Source organism: Spermophilus citellus (assembly GCF_964194105.1).
Source record: "Spermophilus citellus genome assembly, chromosome: X".
In the NCBI taxonomy this organism is placed as follows: Eukaryota; Metazoa; Chordata; class Mammalia; order Rodentia; family Sciuridae; genus Spermophilus; species Spermophilus citellus.
In genome coordinates, this window is record NC_138190.1 from 117,443,630 (window position 1) to 117,463,791 (window position 20,162).

Below are 20,162 nucleotides of genomic sequence, written 5' to 3' on the forward strand. Positions count from 1 at the left end.
CAGATCAATCCTGTTTCCCACTACTCGAGAAGAGGGAATATTGCACTTTTCCCTTTAGGAGGTACCAATAACAAAAGCTGAGCTAAATGATCACAGCAGCCACTTTTACAATACAGAGAAGAAAGGAGTGAGATATGGGCAGCTTTTTTCAACATCCAAATGAGCAAACAAAATCTTAGCCAGAACTCTCTGTATTGGAACTACTGTGTAGCTCCATCAGCTGGGAAATTTCCTTAAGGACTGACATTAGTAGTAGGGAAAGATAGGGCCTATAAGCTGGGCGCTTCAACCAGGGTGCTAGGGTGGCAATCTGCCAAGAGCCTGAGGACAACACTCCTTTACATAAAGTGAAACAGATGGCAACCATGCTTTTGCTGAATACAGAGGTGGAGCATAGGGTAATGCAGGTCCAAACATGACAAGCTTCTTGCTGGGTTGGTTCCCAGCCTCACTTAAAAGTGTGAGCTGCCTTTCTTGGGAGTGCTGGGCTCAGCTTAGCCATCCCTGCTCCGCACTAATAACAAATAAGCTTCATCCCTATCTCTCCCTAGCCTGGTAGGCCATTGCAAAACTTTATGCATAAGAGTCACACTTAAAATTTTGTACCCTACACACTTCCACTAAAGCAGAAATACAAAAGCCACAAAAATCTCAATAGCCAGCAGGCATTCATCTTTAAGGACTGTAAGGTGGTGGCTTTTCAAACGGTGGATAGTAGGGTGGAGAGTAACGGGGTGGTGCACTCGAGGACCACATGTAGCTGGGCGAGGGAGAAGCAGACTGGGGCTCATCAGAGAGTCCAGAGGGAGGGGAGGATGGAAAGACACTGGAATGCTGTGTAATAAAAAGAAAACATCAGCTTAGACAGTGAGTTTGAGTTTGTAGTTCCATGAATAATCATTACTACATAAAAATGAATATGCAGATTTATTTCAAAGAGCTTCTAAACCTTACAAAGTTGATGAGGGATGTGAAACAGGTGGTCCCATGTTCTCTTACTCATTCAGGCTGCAAGCCTCAAGTGATCCTCTGCTCCTTGCCCTTGAACCGTGCATCTAGTCATCCACTGGATCCTGTTGCTTCTAATGTGTTGTCTCTGAATACACCTCTCCCTTTATTGCATCTAAAACCCAGGCCGTCAGACTTATTGTCTCCCTTGAGCTATGCAACTACATCTCAACTAGTCTTAAAAAAAGGTGTTTTGGGCCTTAAGAACGTTTAATGAGGTGAAGTTATTAGTCCCTGGGAAAGTTTTCACTCCACGAATCTATCGTAGAGAAGTAGTACAGTGGTCAGGAGCCCATCTCATAGACAAAAACAAACAAAAACAAAGCCAGAAAAATTAAATGGCTTTCTTGGCTCTGGAATCTTCCAACTCCGAGTCCATAATTTTCTATTCCATCTGAACTACCACTGCATCACCCCCCAGGTTTAGGGTAGGTTGGAAAGCAAAGAGTAACAGAGGCATGGTGGTGAGAATACCAATGGTAAGAAGGAGGAGCATACAGTATGTCAGGTTGTAGAGACCAAGGATTCAATTTTACTTTGTGTTGTCTATCTTTGGGAAAGGAGCAGATCCAAATTCTAAAAATATCCAGTGAACTGGCAGGTTAAGAGTCATTTCCCCTCTCTTGCCCTGGCCCATGTCCATGCTTAATCCTAATGCTCTTTGTGCTCAGGGAGAGTTGACTTGTTTTGCTCAGTGCCATATCCTCCAGAGTTCAGAACAGTGCTTGCTAAGTAGTAGGTATTCAATAAGTCCTGAATGAGTGAATATATCTTCACGTGTATAGAAGATGAGCTTGGCATGCTTTTTAAAAATAAAATCTATTTTCAAAGAATACTGTCACAGCTTGGGGGTAGTGTTTTCTTGTTCCAGTGGTAGAACAAGACTGAAGTGAGGTCTGAAGACTGGAGGGAACTATGGGGATGGTGAGAGGCAGGAAAAACAGTTTTGGGCTCTCAGGAAGAGCAAACATAAATTGACAAACAGAATGGAAGAACTGCAAATATTCTGTTCTGTCTTAGCTCTAGGATATAGATATATAGATATATATTGATATATATAATCTTTGATATTTATGTGTGCATTTGTGTGTGTGTGTGTGTGTGTGTGTGTGTGTGTGTGTTTTGTTTTGGTACAAGGGATTGAACCTAGGAGCACTTCAACACTGAGCCACATCCCCAGCCCTTTTTATTTTATTTTTATTTTGAGTTCTATTATATTTTCAGACAGGGTCTTGCTAGGTTGCGTACAACCTCACTAATTTGCTGAGAGTGGCTTCAAACCTGTGATCCTCCTGCCTCAGCCTCCCCAGCCACTGGGTTTATGGGTGTGTGCTACTGCACCTGGCTGGTACATATTTTTTTGTGGGGGTACTAGGAATTAAACTCAAGGGCACTTGATTACTGAGTCTTATCTCTAGTCCTATTTTATATTTTATTTAGAGGAAAGGTCTCACTGAGTTGCTTAGCACCTCTCTAAATTGCTGAGGTTGGCTTTGAACTCAAGATCCTCCTGCCTCAGCCTCCCGAGCCACTGGGATTACAAGCATGCGCCACTGTGCCCGGCATGGCTTGCACATATTTTTAAAAGGTACTTATACCAAATTTTCTGAAGAGTTTGAATGCTATTGGGAGAGGGTGTGAAGCAGTCACTGTGACTTTATGCTGCTAACCAGAGTTTGAATGGATCATGTCAATTTTCCAGGCCTATAGCAATCTAAGGTCCACCTTGATATGAGGTGTCTGGAGCCTCTGACCAGCTGTCTTATTCTCTGTATACCCAGTCCTAACCTCTGCATTCTTGGGAATGAGGTATTCAGGTTTCTGGGTCTTGCTTAAGATACTGAAATATCTGACCTTTACTACATAATGGGTAATGATAATAGGACTGAGAAGAGACTGCAGCTGCCATCCTCCTTGTCCTCCTCTATACCATCCATAATTTCACTGAGTAAAGGAATGACAGAGTCACTGAACCTGGAGAGCCTTTAAAGGCAGAACAGTTTGAGGCACTGGACTCATGATAAGCCAAATTCCTTCCTAAAAACTCAGTCTTTCTCTTCCCTCCTCCTAAAATACCCTTTGTTAAAACCTCAGTACAGGGATGTGTCACTCAGCATCAGGAGTATGTTCAGAGAAATGCATCATTAGGCAATTTCATCACTGTGCAAACACAGAGTGTATTTGTACAAACTAAGATGGCTATAATGTTACTAGGTGATATAATTTTATGAGACCCCTGCTGTATGTGCATTCTGTCATTGACGAAAACATTATGGAGCACATGACTATACAGTGATTTCCTAATTTTCCACTCTGCATTCCATCACATTCTTCCTTTCTCTTTCTTTCCTCAATTAAGAACTCTCTCCTCCTAACCAGAGAGGAAAACTGCCCCTAGGGGCCAAGAAACTCTGTGTCCAGGCATGTGGCACTCTGCCCTTCTAAATCCCTTTAGAGGGATGGGGAAAGGCAACAGGCCAGTTTTAGGTGTTCCCAACCACAGAAGGGAGGAGCAAGTTTCCTGCAGTACAGCTAAAGAGAGTTCTGTTCTGAGAGGTATTAAAAGGCTTCTGTGGGCAGCAGCTGTCATGGGTGGCAGTTGTACACGTTGATAATAAAAGGGGGGTGGAACAACGGCCCTTGGGTTTTCACTTCTCAGTTTCATGGTTGGGAAGTATTATGGGAGAAACCAGGGGAGGTGATTCTCACTTCCCTTTGAAGATAAAATTGGGAGTCTTAAGGATAAAATTGAAGGGTTTCTGGCAAAGCTAGAGAGCTAACTGGCTATGGTCCACACACCCTTGGGGTTCGGGGGGGGGGGGCACAGTACCAGTGAGTAGTTTCCTAGCAACAGGCAGGCACCTTGGGAAAGAGCTGGCTTTGTTGTAGCTAGGGAGCTGGCCTGGCGTTTTGGTTCCTGCCTGAGAGTCTGACATTAGAGCTTTGAATCCTCACACACCATGGAACATGAGGAGCATCTAAGTAGCTCACTACTGGGCCTAAGTCACCTCTAGCTTTCTCAGTCACTTCGTGGAAGCCTGGATGACCTATAGGCTGATGGTGCTAAGAGAGTGTCCCCTTCAGGGACATGCATGGCTCTCCTCTCCCACCTCTTCCACCATAGCCTGTCTCCTCTCTGCTCGATGGCTGGCCCATGTTTTTCAGGATCAATGTACATTTCTGTCAAGGCATGTGTCTCTCTTTAGGAGCATAATAGAGCTGTGACTCCAAAAAGAGCCCTGGAACTGGCTGGTGACAATCACTAGTGAGGGAAGTTGCCCCAAGGATAAAATCCAGGATTCGTTAGTTCTTTACATCCACTCTCTGTTTTGCCCCAGAAAGCAAAGCTGGGAAGATGGAGAGAAGGGTGGATGAAAGGAAGGTGAAGCAAAGGGAGGAGAGGAGCAAGGGAAAAGGAGAAGAAGAAAGGAAAATCTTGGCAGGGAGGAGAAAAATGAAAAAGGTGAGTGACAGCATCAACAGCCTTTTGAGGCACTCAGCAACCTGTGCCATAAACTGCCTCCCCCAGGATTAAAGCAATCCTTTTATTAAATGGGCCCAATTTATAATGAGTCATTTTGAGTGGTTTAGGTGAAACATAATGTACCTGCATGTGCTTAATAAAGAGCTTAAATAGAGGGCATTCTGCATAGGCTAGCTTTTAAGCTTCAACTTGCCAACTCATCAAATGGAAGGGACTAGTCCATGGTTAATGTCAGGGAACTGGTCCAGTAAGCCAGACTGGAAAGTATGACTGAGAACTTGCAGGGGTTTATATAAAGTCACACTGGGTTTAATTTCCCAGAGGAAATAGAAACTGATGCTTAATACACTATACATACATTGGACTACTTGACTAAAGCTGAAGGGATAGTGGGGAAATGAGTGCCAGGGAAATGAGCAGGGAGGTAAAAGTAGTCTCAGCTTATGTCCTTCTTGCTTTGAAGTAAGGGGAGTTCATGAGAAGCAAGGACACTGTGGAGTACAATGGAAATGGAAATGGAAAAGTTCTATTTGTCCATACTCAGTACTTGAAACTGCTTCAGGGTCAGCTGATCAAAACCAAGTCTTTGCTCAGGTCTGACCACAAGAAATGTTTCCCAAGCTCCCTAACTGGACAGCTATGCAATAAGGGCATGACTTTCCTCATCCTCCTACTGGCCTCAGAGTAAAAAGGAAATAGAAATCATCAAACCCAAAGTCACAGAAATAGTTCTATTTGGAAATTACAAAAATGGGGAAGTCATTCAGAATAAAATCGAGGAAGATCAATTTTATGGTAAGATCTTGGGTCATTTTTCAATCAGAGAAGAGCATAGGGGAGCTCTGGACTTTTGAGGACAAGTTTGTGTTTCTGGTGGTTTTATCATCAGAGCTGGGGTGCGTTTGCTGACTGCTTTTTATTAATTTGAGAACATAAGCAGATGTTCCCTGGCATGTTGGCTTTCTTGGATAAAAGCTGGCCTTTCCTCCCATGAACTTATAATATAATGGACCTTGATGAACAAAAGAAAGTTCTAATCAAATACTAAGTTCTAAAAGGGAGACAAATTACTTAAAAGCATTTCCCTTGGAGGAAATGCAGAATGAATTTTAAGAACACTATATACATGTATAAATATACCATAGGGGATTTCATCTTTATGTATAAATAGAACCAATCAAAAATAAATAAATGATCAAAAAGAAGATCAGTAGAGTGGAGGAAAGAGAATGCTGGGAGGGAGGAGAGGAGGGAAGAGGAGGGACATGAACTGAAACTGAATTCCATGCATACATGACTTTGTTGAGAAGAACACAACTACTATAACTCTAATACTCTAAAAAACATCCCTTGGGGGATGGGGATAGAAAAGGCAGTAAAATGAATAGGACATAACTTTCCTATGTTCATATATGAATACACAACCAGCGAAACTCCACATCATGTACGATTGCAAGAATGGTATCCTAATTAGAATAAGTTATATTCCATGTATGTATAATATGTCAAAATACACTTGATTGTCATGTGTATCTAAAAAGAACAAATAGAGCTGGGGTTGTAGCTCAGTGGTAGAGTGCTTGCCTAGCATGTGTGAGGTGCTGGGTTAGATTCTCAGCACCACATATAAATAAATAAAATAAAGGTCCATCAACAACAACAAATCCCCCTCAAGACCAACACCTTATAACTATAAAGTCTCCAAAGAGAAAATACAAAAGATAGCTTGAGCTTAGGGCAAGAATTGGAAGTTGGGGAATGCATGAAGGAAGAGAACCCCTTTTCAGGGGAGACCAATTTAATGATTTAATAAGGAAGAGTCAAGAGACCCTTTCTGGGCTCATAAATGACTGCATGATGACATATATTAAATTCTTAAGTATAATGCTTGGAACATAGTAAATGCTCAAAGAATAGTAGCTGTTATTAAAAAGTAGAGGCTTCGGGCTAGGGTTGTGGCTCAGCAGTAGAGTGCTTGCCCAGCATGTGTGAGGCACTGGGTTTGATCCTCAGCACCACATATAAATAAATAAAATAAAGGTATTGTGTCTACCTACAATTAAAAAATAAATGCTTTAAAAAAAGTAGAGGTTTCTACAGTCCCTTTAGTTCCTGTTATAAACCCAGAGTGTAGGTTTGTACTAGGTGGCTAAATCTGGATCCCTTCTCTGGATTAGGTACCCTGTTTCTATAGCATTTTGAGTAATAGTTTATTTATTTTTTAGGCACCACTTCTATCCCCACTCCCAAGTCCCTAGACAGATCTCTTAATGCAGGGACTGTTATTCAACCATCATATCCACAGCTCCTAGCATGGTTCCTGGCACATGGGAACGTAGAGTAAGTGTTGATTGAACTGCAACCCAATGCCGAAGTCATTGTTGACACTGTCAATCTCATTTTCATTCCTGGGATAGGGTTTGAGTGACAAATGGCTGATGGAGTCATGGCTCTATACCCCAAAGAGGTTTTTCCTATCTTGGAGCTTCTGAGAACCATCACTAGAGATATTACTGTCCCTACTTAAGGGGCTCATTATAAAGTGTACCCTAAAAATCAATGTAATTTACTTTGATATAAAATGAAAGTGGCCCCCAATCCCCAAATGGTTTCATTATAGGGACCCCAAGAGAATGGTGATCCTCCTTGTGTTAGCCTAACATGCCTGAGTTTTTTTAAAGGATAACTTCCTGCATCTGTCAGTACTGAACTTATCTGTTCCTTCTTGAGCATATTTGCATTATTTGGATAAAAAGCTACCTGAGGTTTCTATCTCAGTATATAGTAGGCTTTAAAACAAATTCTAACATCATTTTTCTAAGCTTTAATGGATACCTTCTTGTACTAATACTATCTTTTATAGGAGTGAACAAGTCCATGTTCATACTTACATGTATTATTATTGCATTATAAGGCCTCAGACCTCTCCAAACAGTGTCTAAATCAAATGCAATCATACTTTATTCTACTGAATAGGTTCTTTAAGTTTTAATTATTTTGTTTAACTGAACCTGAAATTAGGTTGCCCAAGGGCTTTGTATTGCCAAACTGGCTCATTAACTGGAAGTACCCCCCAATCATGTTTTTATGTCACCATGGAGCATTCATGGGCTCTTACTCAACAGAAAGCAAATTCATTATTTCTCTCCCTTAAAAGGTTTTTCCTATGGTCCTTGAATTTTGAATTAACCAGATTTTAGTGTAATCCCACTTTTCTATGGTTGAAAGCTTATAATTTCTGCTCTGATTTGGAAGGGTCTCCCAAAGCCCGTGTATTGAAGACTGGGTTCCCAGCCTGTGGTGCTCCTGGGATGTGGTGGAAACCTTAGGGGATGGGGCCTAGTGGAAGGAAGTTAGGTAACTGGGACAGTTGTGGGACCCTGACCCCTTCCTGTCTCTCTATTTGCTTCTTGGTCACCATGAGATGAATAGGCCTCTTTCATCACACAATCTTGCCATGATGTTTGGTGCTGCCAGAGGCCCAAAGCAACAGGGCCAAATGGCCATGGATTGTAACCTCTGAAATTGTGAGTTAAAAGAAACCTTTTCTCCTCTTATGTTGTTTACCTCAGCTATTTTGTCATAGTGAAGGAAAGCTGACTAACACAGTCACTGGACATGTCTACAGGACCACTTCATTTGTTTCCATAAAATGCCCAGTTCAGTGCTCTGCACACAATTAATCCCTTTTAATTAAGTGCCTTTTGGGGTTGTTTTTCTGCACTTAGTCTTACTCAAAAGGAAAAAGGGAAAGTGCAAATTTAGTACACTATTTCTGACCTATGTGATAATATAGCAGTAAAGGGGAGGGGTGTTATAAAAATATTTTCTCTATGTTGTCTTAGGAAGTCTGAAGAAAAAGGGACTTCCTCATTGCAGGTTTGATTCAAATGCTTGTGTGTCTCAGAGGGCCCTTGTGCTAAGGAGCAGGGATAGGCCTTTTCCCATGGCAAATGAATGGGAAAAAAGCCACTGTTGTATAGGGGTCCTTGATAATGTACTAATGAGCTGCCATTTTCCAGCCAATTTTTCTTCTTGTTGGTATAGTTCAAGACAATTTGGGACACCTTGGTCCTATCCTCTTTCTCTTCCATCTCTGTTTCTTCCCCTCTTGTGTTACTTCCACCCTCTCATCTCTGCCATCTCTCATTTCCTGCCCACTAGTCCTTATCCTAGTCATTGGTACCCATAGGATGCTAAAGACAATAAGGATAGAGAGCCTGGCTATCTCGTATATGTTATGAAGACAATGGGAAGGTTCTATAAATGAATTGAGGGAAAGAACAAGATAGCCTGAGCAAGAACAAAGGAAACAGAGAGTTATTTTTCTCTCCAAACATACCTGAAAGTCATAAGCAGAATAAGGTGGCAGGTGGGGAGGGCTATGGTAGTAGGTATTGTATGATGCCACCTGGGGACGAGCATAGTAAGAAACAGTCGGATGGGCATTTTCAACAGAACAGTTCAGTGCCGGGAGAGTAGGATTCTGTAGAAAAACACAAATTAGAAACAACATAAATGTTCATCACTAGGAAAATGGTTAAATAAACTGTGATACATCTATACCATGGAATACCATGTAGCTCTTGATAGACAATGAGACCTATATTTAGTGACACAGAAAAATTTCCAAAGCATATTGTTGATTTTTAATGCCACTATGATACATTAATATAGAATGATTCCAGTTTGTGTTTAAAAAGGTTGAAATAGTTATATATGTATGCATATTTATTAATGCAAAGAAACCCGAAAAGGTTCACAACAAACCATTGACTCTCTGGGGAGGGGACTAATTTTAGGAGAATAGGGGCTCTTAACTTTCCACCAATGCCAATGTTTTTACAACTAATATGCACTGTGTCATTTTCCCCAAAACATTTTTTTTTGCAGTGCTGGGTATCAAACTCAGGGCCTCCCACGTGCTAGATAAGCACTCTACTGCTGAGCTACATCCCCAACCCTTCCTGCAACTTTTTTGAAATTTTCATGCCTATATAAATATTGAAATTATTTATGTCATTTTTAAAAACAAGGACTAAAAAAGAAAAAAAAAAGACTCAAAATGCTAAATGTCAAATGGACAAGACTGAACAGGCTACTGCTCTTGGTATGACAGAATGCATTCAATCATAAAGAGCTTGTATAAGTTGCAAAGATTCTTGTAAATTCCAACCTTACTAAGGAGCTCTCCTGTAGACATGAAGGGTATTAATTTCTCTTCAGCCCTGCATGGCTAGCAGTGCACAGAAGCTATGAAAGTTCAAGCCGAGTATATTGATCTTTTTTTTTTTTTTGGCAAACAAAACAGCACAGAAAAAAAATTTATCATTTTTACAAGCTGATGGTATATGTAGCACTTCAAGCCTTCAAGGGTTTAAACTAAGGATGTCTAGGATAGAGTCCCTGCTCTTAATAGGGCCACAGAATGTCTAAAGGAAGTTACTACTGCTCATTAGTTCCCAGGTACATCTGTGCTTTGTACCACATGGATCAAGATGTGGGGTAAATGATTTTTCTCTTTTCTCCACCATTGACTCCTTCTCCATTCATGTGGATAATCGAGAGCTATCTCAAAAGATCAACATGTCTTCTTTCTGGAATATGTCTACAACACTTTAGCAGAAAGCAGAAGCTTCCACTCAAGTAGTGAAAATATGTGGGTAGGCTTTGGCAGTGGCACAGGCAACTGTGAGGGTGTTGGCAGGGGAAACTCCCTTACAGCAAGTTTCAACACAGCTCTACTGCTCTCTTCCTCGCAGTGAGTTACTGTTTACATCTCTAGGAGGTCTGAAGAGCTGCAAACCTCAGTCATTACAATGCAGCTCACAGACAACCTGAGAAATGTTTGCCAGACTCTTTAGTGTGTGTGATCTTGACCATTCCAAGGGTTGGCTTGCTTTTTACAGAAAGAGCCCTTAGAAATGCCCTTACCTCTCCACCAGAATTCTAAGAAGAAAATTCTACCCATGGGGAAGTACCAGAAATCATTTTCCCTTGATCTTCTATCTGTTATAAACACCCTATCTCTTACAGAATGAAACCAGCTCTTTTATCCAAATAAACTAAGCCCAACTATGGAAAAACAATCCCACAACATCAGCTATATCTATAAAAGTATTTGTGTGTTCAGTGAGGCTAAGGGTCAAAACCATATTTGAAAGGACACTTACAGAGAGAGAAATACAAAAGGAAAATGGAACAAGCATTGGAAAGCCACTTGAGAAAAGAGTCAGGGATAGAAGATGCAGAGAAAATGGACAGGGTAACAAGAGAGAAAGAAGAGGGAGTGAAGCGAAGGGGAACATGAAGAATTGGGCAGGTATGAGGCAAAAGAGATGGTCCAAAATAATAGTTTGGCTATATTTTAAATCAGTAATTCTGATTTTACAGCAGATTTAGGCTCTGTCTCTATTTGTGTGCACATAAGAACCTCTGTGAGTGTGTGCGTATTTGTTAAAATTCTTGGGCTTAAGTTGTGAGACCCCCATTTTGAGCTCCAGTAAAACAAAAGGTTACTAGGTAGGACAGGGAATGGTGAAAGCAATCTTGCCTAGACAAAACTGAGTCAATTCTGAGACAATGATTGTGGACTTTGGAAAGACTGCTACTTTTATTCATCTTTAGTTTACTCCAAACCAGAGACCCTAGTTAGGAGAAAAATGGCAATATATATTCACTTTTTAAAGATTCATCTTAAGTCTGCAGATATTTAGTCAACTTATACTTCATCAAACATTTGTTTGTGATCCTTTTCACCAAGCACCTCTGGTCAGGGAATGAAGACATCCTTTTTCTTTTCAGGATCCCACAATTCTGGAAATGGTGGCTCCTAGCAGCTTCTATTGAAGGCTGCCAGCTCACAGACTTTGGCTTCTGTCCTTACTCCCTGGAAATGACTTCCATCATCCAGCACCTCTGGCCCTCCTTGGAGACCCCAGGGCACTCTAGTCAGGGAGGAGACACAGTCACTAATGACATTGGGACCTGGGCCAAGGATTTTATTTAGGCTCACCTGATTAGTGTTCCAGGACTTTGTACCTCATGCTCTTGTTTTAATAAAGTGATTTAAGTTATAGTCCCTCCTCGGTAGCCCCATCTTACATGCTCATGCTGTGGATCAAGTATTGTCTCCCCTGATATTTACTTTCACCTTTCATTGTCCATACTGGTCCTTGACAGAGTTTGTAGGTTTGACATTTGATAGGTACTTGGTATTTCCCTCCCTCTCTACCCTTACTGTTAAAGAAGCTCCCAACAGTTGGAAAAAAAAAAACTCACTTTAATTTTTTTAAATTAAAGCAACTAAACGAAGGAGGTAATGTCTGTTACAACACTTGTAGAACCAGAAAGGACTAACCAAATGTTAGGGGCAGTGGGGATGGAGTAGAAAGTGCAAAGTCTCTGGCATTTAAAAGATCTGGGCTCCAGTCCCAGTTCTGCTATTTAGCTCTGGGAAAGTGATTTGACCCTTCTTGGAACATTTCCTCAACTGTTAAATGGGGACAGTAATACTTACCTCATGACAGTAATAATGAAGATCAAAAAAAGTAAATGTGCAAGTATGCTTTTAGAAAGTTTAGAGCTACTACTGAATTTATCAGGATGGACTATCAACAAACTTATTTTTCCTCTCTAGGTCAAAGATAACAGTGAAATTAAGAATTTGGTGATGAACCTATTTATCTGAGATTAACTGCTTTTTGACAAGGGGGCTAAGACCTAAAATGGGGGAAAGAACAGACTCTTGAACAAATGTGCTGGGACAACTGGATATCCACATGCAAGAGAATGAAATTGAACCCCTTACCTCACACCAGATACAGAAAATAAATTTAAAAAAATCTATATGTAACTCATATATTTCTGGTGGGACTGCAAATTAGTGCAACCACTCTGGAAAGCAGTATGGAGATTCCTCAGAAAACTTGGAATGGAACCACCATTTGACCCAGCTGTCCCACTCCTTGGTCTATACTCAAAGGACCTGAAATCAGCATACTACAGTGATGCAGCCACATCAATGTTTATAGCAGCTCAATTCACAATAGCTAAACTATGGAACCAACCTAGGTGCCCTTCAACAGATGAATGAATAAAGAAAATGTGGTACATATACACAATGGAATATTACCCAGCCATAAAGAATAATGAAATTATGGCATTTGCTGGTAAATGGACGGAACTGGAGACTATCAAACTAAGTGGAATAACCCAATCAAAAAAAATACCAAAGGCTGAATGTTCTTGCTGATATGTGGATGCTAAAACACAATAAGGGGGCAGGAGAGAGGGAAGAATAGAAGTTCATTGGATTAGACAAAGGGGACTGAAGGGAAGGGGGGTGGGATTAAGAAAGACAGTAGAATGAATTGGACAGAACTTTCTCATGTTCATATATGAATACATGACAAGTGTAACTCCACATCATGTACAATCACAAGAATGGGCTCCTAATTAGAATAAGTTATACTCCTTGTATGTATAATATGTCAAAATATACTCCACTGTTATGCACATCTAAAAAGAACAAATAAAAAAATTAAAAATCTACGTGTAAGAGCTAATGCTATAAAATTCTTAGAAGAAAACAGGAAATTCTTCATGTTCTTGGATTTTAAAATGGATTCTTACATATGACAACAAAAACACAAGCAACAACAAAAATAGATAAAATTTAAAAACGTTTGGGCATCAAAGGACATTACTGATAAAATGAAAAGAGAACCCTTAGAATGGGAGAATCACATATCTATAGAGTTCTAATATCCACAATATGCAAAGAACTTTTACAACTCAATAACAAAAAGACAAATGCTCAATTTAAAAGATGGGCAAATAACTTAAATAGGTGTTTCTTCAAAGAAGGTTTTAAATTGCCCACAAGCACATAAGATACCCAACATCATTAGCCATTAGGGAAAAGCAAATCAAATCTACAATGAGGTACCACTTTGCACTCACCAGAATGGCTACAATTAAGAAGAAAGTATCAGTGAGGATGTGGAGAAATTGGAACCCTTATACACTGTTGGTAGGAATATAAAATGATACAGCTGCTGAGGGAAACAGTTTGGCTGTTCCTCTAAAAGTTAAATACAAAATTACTGTACAATCAAGCAGTTCCAGCTCTAGGTTTATGCCAAAAAGAACTGGAAACATGTATTCCAACCAATACTTTTATATGAATGTTAATAATGGCATATTCCCAATAGCCAAAAGGTAGAAACAATCCAAATGTCCAACAACAGATAAAAAGAAACAAAATGTGGTATACCCATAAATGGAATTATCATTCAATCATAAAAAGAAATGAAACACGGATATATGCTGCAAGGTAGATGAATTTTAAAAATTATAAGTGAATGGAGCCAGACACAGAAATTCACACACTTTATGACTCAATATTTATGAAATACCGAGAATAGGGCTGGGCATGGTGGCATATGCCTGTAATACCAGCGACTCAGGAGACTGAGCCAAGAAGATCACAAGTTGCCCTGTCTCAAGAAAATAAAAAAGGGCAGGGAATGTAGTTCAGTGGTAGAATGCTTGGCTAGCATGTGTGAGGCCCGCAGTTTAATCCCTAGTACCACACACACACACACACACACACACACACACACACACACACACACAAGAATAATTCCCAGGTCACAGGAAATAAACCATTGTTTCTTTTTTTCTCTCAAAAAAAAAAAAAAAAAAGAAAGAAAGAAAGAAAGATCCAGAATAGGTGAATCCCTAGGCACAGAAAGCAGATTAGTAGTATCTGGGTCTCAGGAAAAGGGAAATAGGGAGTAATTGTTTAATGGATACAGGTTTCAGGTAATGAAAAATTGTCACACAGATGTGACAATTGCATGACATGACATTACATTGTGAATATACTGCCACTAAATTATATACTTCAAAGTGGTTGACTTTATGTTTGTGACTTCCTCCTGCATTTTAAAGGGGCACAATAAGGAAAAACAGGTCTGAAGGCCAAAAGCTAGGCAGAACTATATTTTTTATTGCACCACCTTCTCAATCCTTTCTTCTTTCTAACTTCCAGAAATTTCTTGAAGAAAAGATGTCTTCCCCAGGTACCCTTTGCCTTCAAATCGCAACCCCTTCTATTGCCATGGAAAAGGATTTTATCCAATATTTCACACAGAGAGGGTAGTAGCACAAGCTATTAACATGTCTGTGGCATATTAGCCTTTTTCCTTTTTTTTTTTTTTTTTTTTTTAAGAGAGAGTGAGGGAGAGAGAGAGAGAGAGAGAGAGAGAGAGAGAGAGAGAGAGAGAGAGAGAGAGAATTTTTAATATTTATTTTTTAGTTCTCGGCGGACACAACATCTTTGTTTGTATGTGGTGCTGAGGATCGAACCCGGGCCGCACGCATGCCAGGCGAGCGCGCTACCGCTTGAGCCACCTCCCCAGCCCCCTTTTTCCTTTTTAAAATATATGCATTTTGAAAGTGGACAAGGAGAAAGAGGACAATGCCCATCTTCCAAAAATGGTGGAATTTTCAGCACTATTATTTTTAAAGTATAAAACTGGAAAGGGGGAAATCTTGCAGGAACACCATAGAGCCTACCAAGTAGCCACCACCTACTCCATTTGTGCATCAAGATGACTCTGCCACCCACACCAGAAAGCATTAGGAACAATCAGGGAACTCCTACCAGTCCTGAGGTCCTCATCTCCTCAACAACCAACTAGGAAGCTTATTTTCCAGTCCTTCCATTTGCCCGTGGGGGAAAGTCTCCATGAACAAAGGGAATTTTTTTTCTCTAAAGAAGCCCCAATCCATAAAGAGATTTCCTGCAGCTCTCTCACCTGAAAGCTCCCTCACAAGAAATCCTTTTCCATCCTAAGGCCCCACCTATGTTAGTGCTTCCCCTACTCCTTAGAGCTTCAGATTTCTGTAGGGAGGGAGAAGGTGAATAAGAAATGTGTATATAAGAGAGGGAAAGAAAAGAAGAGAAAGACTGAGGGTGGGCAGGAATGGATTTCTTTTGACATAGGGTCACCAGCAGGGATGCTCAGTATTTCCTGTCAGTCCAGTTCTGCTGGGGACTTGCTGTTCAAACCTAGAGGGTTTTTCCCCCTTATCCAACCCCATCCTTTTGACAGTCTGGGATCAAGTTACAAACTGCCTTTCAAGTTCCAGTTCCTTGGGGGAACCTGAAACAGGGCCGAAAAACAGGCACAGGCCTAGCTCTGCTATAAGGTCCTTGCTTAGCATCTGGACAGCCATCTTAAGTGAAAGACCATTTTAACAAAAATTTCACTTTCCTGCCCAAGGACGTATCACTACTCCCCCATACCAACAACACCTGTAACCACCCGCATTAGGACCCATCCTGCTTTAATCCCTGAGCCTGCCCCATAAAAGTCCCGAGCCTCAAGCCTATGTTGTTTTCTCCATAGGGAGAGATGGCCTTTATTTGTCAGTTCATACAAATAAACTCTCGTGTGTATCTCTGCCTGGTGTCTTGTCTTTCATTTCTCCTTTGCCTGATTCCTGATTCCTCACTTTCGTTTCACTGCCTATTCTCCTTTCTGGGGCCAAAGCAAACCCCTTTTAGGCACAAAATAATTCTCTAAGCACACGTGGAACATTCCTTTGAAGAAGTGTTGCTCAACCATGGCTACAGATCAGAATTACCTGGGGAGCTTTTAAAACAATCATTGATGCCTAGGCTTCAGTGTAAACCAGTTAAATCATAATCTCTGGAGAAGAGGCCCAGGCATCTGGGCTATTCTGTTTGAGGTTTTTCTTTTTATGCACATTGGGTGATTCTAATATAAAGCCAGGTTGATAATTATAGCTCAAAATTATCATCTCCATAATTAAAGATGAAGGCTTATCAAATTAGCAAATAAATGCTTAGAAGTGCTTTAAAAGCAAAGAAAGGAAGAAATCTACTGTTAAAGAGTGCATACTATGTGCTGAATCCTGGCATACCTTTGCAGACACACACAAATATATGGAAAAGATTTGGAAGAGAGAAAAGGGAATGTGAGTAGGCTGAGGTTGAGGTTGAGGTTGAGGCTGAAAGTAAGACCTGGCAAGCATCTTAGCCTGGGGCTGGCTCTTCAAATGCAAAAAAGAAAAGAGCCTAGATGCTTTTTCTGGAGAAATTCCAGGGTGAAATTCCTGGAGAGGGGGAGACTAGTGTTAATCCTTCTTTCCTTCCTTCTCTACCAAAAGCTTTTAAGGGAAAAAGTAACCAAGCTTTCTATTGAAAATGTCAGGGAGAGATACGACAGACAGACTGTTTACATAACTCGTATAAATGGGAGAACAGAAAACACCCCACCCTCCTCCCATCCCATCCTCAAGATATGCCTCAAGAGCACAGGTAATTCATGTTAACAAGAAATATTTGCAGACTGATGACACTGCTTCAACTTGAGATGTTTGAAGGCAGCTACACCCTTGAAACAATTACTTCTGATTGCTCCCTTCAAAATATGGGTCTCAGGCTGGGGTCATGGCTTAGTGGTTAGCACATGTGAGCCCCTGGGTTCAATCCTCAGCACTTCATAAAAATGAATAAATAAAATAAAGGTATTGTGTTCATCTACAACTAAAAAATACACATTTAAAAAAAATGGGTCTCCATTTCCTCCAGTTACCTAGCCTTGCTCCCTACACCCAACAGGAACCACTGGGAAATGGAAAGTCACTTCCTTACCATGTCCTTAAAGCCTCCGAGGACCGCAGCAGTGATGATGCCCAGGAACAGGCCAACAATATTGAGGATGGTGGCAGACCAGAGCAGGTGGTAGAGGTGGATGATATCCTGGCAGCTGCTGACATCGATGTATTCATAGTACCCACCAGTGATCTCCACCCTGCTACAAAGGGAGGAACACATTATAGTTAGTATTCTGGAGACAGGCTAACCCCCCAGGGATTTGGCTACCATGTAGCTCAGCAAAGATACAAGTGGGCAGGTAGGGAGCTGTTGTAAGGGTCACCATAGCAGTGTACTTGGGGAGCAATAATAAATAAAGTATGATTGCTGTTTATCTAAACAATCAAGCAAAAACAAAACAAAGACAAACCCAAAAAACCCCTCTTATCTGCCAGAGAAATACTTGTAACCATCACTAACACTATCCTAGATGGCATTTATTGATACTTGCTATATACAAGGTACAGTGTTGTTTTACATGTGTGGATTAATTAAATTTGTGTTTTCCAATATTGTAGCCACTAGCCACATGTGTCTATTTAAATGCAAATTAAGTCAAATTTAGAGTTCAGTTGCTCAGTCTCATTAGCCACGTTTCAAATACTCCATAGCCACATGTGGCTAGTGGTTGCTGTACTGGAGAGAACAGATTTCAGAACATTCCCATCATCACAGAAAGGTCTATTAGACAGTGCTGCAAATCCTTATGGTATTCTGCGAGGTAGGTACTGTTACCCTTCCCATTTTGTGGATGATGAATATGAAGCACACAGAGGTTAAGGAATTTGCCCAAGTCATAAGTGGTAAAGCTGGGATCCAACTGAGGCTTCAAAGACTCCAGTGTCTCCCTTCTCAAAACAAAACAACAATAGAAGTCCCACCAAACAAACAAAACAATGTCCCAGCAAAGAACCAAAAATGAGTTGCTGTACCAAACCCTGAATATCATCTCCTTGGAAAGGCTTCCCCTACCTACTCTTTCCAAAGACACCCCATCATCCACCCCACTCTTGTTTACATTGCCTGCTATGGACCAAATTCATATGTTGAAGCCCTTGCATTAAGTGTGACTGTACAGTTAATATAGGTCCTGCATGTGCAGATTCAACCAACCACAGATTGAAATATTTTAAAATGGGGATCTGGAGCAAGATGGCTGCTGAAGAAGATCCCCCTGTGATCTCTCTCCACAGACAAGTCAAGCAGCTATTCATGCACTACACTCCCAGCACAAGAGATACAGAAATCAGGTGAAAGATCATAGTGCCTGCTTTTAGTATGACAAAATGAGAAGATGCATGGAAGAAGACAGGAAAGGAAGAGGTGCCTGTATCATCCCTCCCCAACTCCAAGCCCCCCAGCATGGGGAGACATACCTCCCACTTGGGGAAGGAAGAGAGAATTAAGTCCACGCCTCAGACTTGAAACCCAGTACCAAGTACACCATGGTGAAACTCAGTGATGGGCAGAGCCCCAGGACCCCCTACTGCCAAGCCAATACTCGTGAACTGAGGCTTTGGATTTGTGTTAAGCCAGGTAGCAGGAACTGCCTCCATCATCCCTTCCCTAACCATGGGAGACACACCAGGGAGCAGAATTTCACCCTCTGGGGAATAGGGCACAAAAGCTAGTTAAGGAATTTGTCTCACAGTCCTTTGTTAGACCCACTGGGATAAGACAAGCACCCAATAGAAACTGAAGGCCCCTTATGCAGGTCACAGATCACAAGCCAGAACCCAGACAAGGAGCTGTAGTTCAGCTCTGTCATCAGGCAGAGACCTGTGCACTAGCTGGACAGACCCAAGTTTCTGTTGCCTCAGTTCCAGCCTTAGAGTGGGCTTGAGGAACACCTCCCTTCTCACAAGACTATGCAGACCTCTGTGGCTGAGAGTCAGGTTTGGCCCAGCTTAACACAAGCCTTAGTGGCCAAAAGTCTGTCTCCAACACCCATCCCCCAACCTCAGGCAACACAACTATTGCCAGGCCAGTGCTCACAGATGAGGCTCTAGAATTGCCCTGGCACCAGGCAGAGACCTATGCCCCAGTGGGACATACTTCTGTTTTAGCCTGCATCACTGCCATCTTTAGTGTGGCCTTCAGTGTACCCCTGAGACTGTGAAGGTCCTTGCAGCTATAAGACTCAGGCACACCCCAACTTAGCATCACCTCAGGTGATAACCCTCACGCAAGGGCCTGCTTTCATCAACACTACCATAACCTCAGGCAGCATAGTGTGGTTCAAGACCTCATTTTCCCGGGACAGGACACAGTACTAAGCACAGCACTTTTCCCTGGAATTTTCTACTAAGCTGGTAAAACCTAACACTGGGAAGATACTAATGGTCCCATCCCCATCTCTGCCTGTGGATGGAGCCTCTGGGAAAGCTCCAGTATCAGAGGAAGACACGTGGCCCTAAATTACTGAAATTCTATTCCAGCCAGTATCAGCTGTGGCTGGTTGCTATAGCAGTCCATGGAAGTGTGGACCTTGGTCCCACACAAGTGTTGTTAGTCTTGGTGGCCTGTAGGCTCATGGTGTGATAAAGCTTGGTGGCTTTCGTGGCCACAGGTACAACATAAGAGCCTGGGGCTGCTCCATCCATGGTAACTGCCTAGATCTGAGCAGAATACTACAGTGTCTGACCACAGGCAACTTCTCTGGGTAAGGCATCTGGGCCTACTATGGCACCAGGGAGAGGTTTGCGGGGATAGACTACTCTCTCTAGGTACTCTTCTATTTCTTTCTGAACAATAAACCCATCGAGTATTTGGGACAAACCTGGGCTTGGACTGACCTTTAGTATTGAAACAATGACAATGCACCAATAGTGGACCTGGAATATCTGGACTTGGGTATAATGTGTTGAAATGGTGAAAATAACTACAAGCTCAAAGAAAAGCAGTCTGCCCTAGAATTTCTCAAAAGAGAGGCACAAACTGGATTATGAAAATTGAAATAAATACCTGATCTTTCAA

At 41.5% G+C, this 20,162-nt stretch overlaps 1 protein-coding gene across 2 annotated transcripts in view; it reads right to left on the reverse strand.

Annotated features, from left to right (window-relative positions):
• Nucleotides 1–135: 135 nt before the first annotated feature.
• TMEM255A (transmembrane protein 255A) overlaps nucleotides 136–20,162 on the reverse strand; it is a 58,530-nt gene continuing 38,503 nt past the window's right edge. For both annotated transcript variants that reach the window (XM_081278327.1, XM_081278326.1), the window contains 3 exons: nucleotides 17,184–17,346; nucleotides 8,835–8,978; nucleotides 136–834 (listed from right to left, as the gene is read on the reverse strand). In XM_081278327.1, the coding sequence (XP_081134453.1) occupies nucleotides 676–834; nucleotides 8,835–8,978; nucleotides 17,184–17,346 (466 nt within the window). In that variant the 3' untranslated portion in view covers nucleotides 136–675. The remainder of the gene's footprint in view (nucleotides 835–8,834; nucleotides 8,979–17,183; nucleotides 17,347–20,162) is intronic.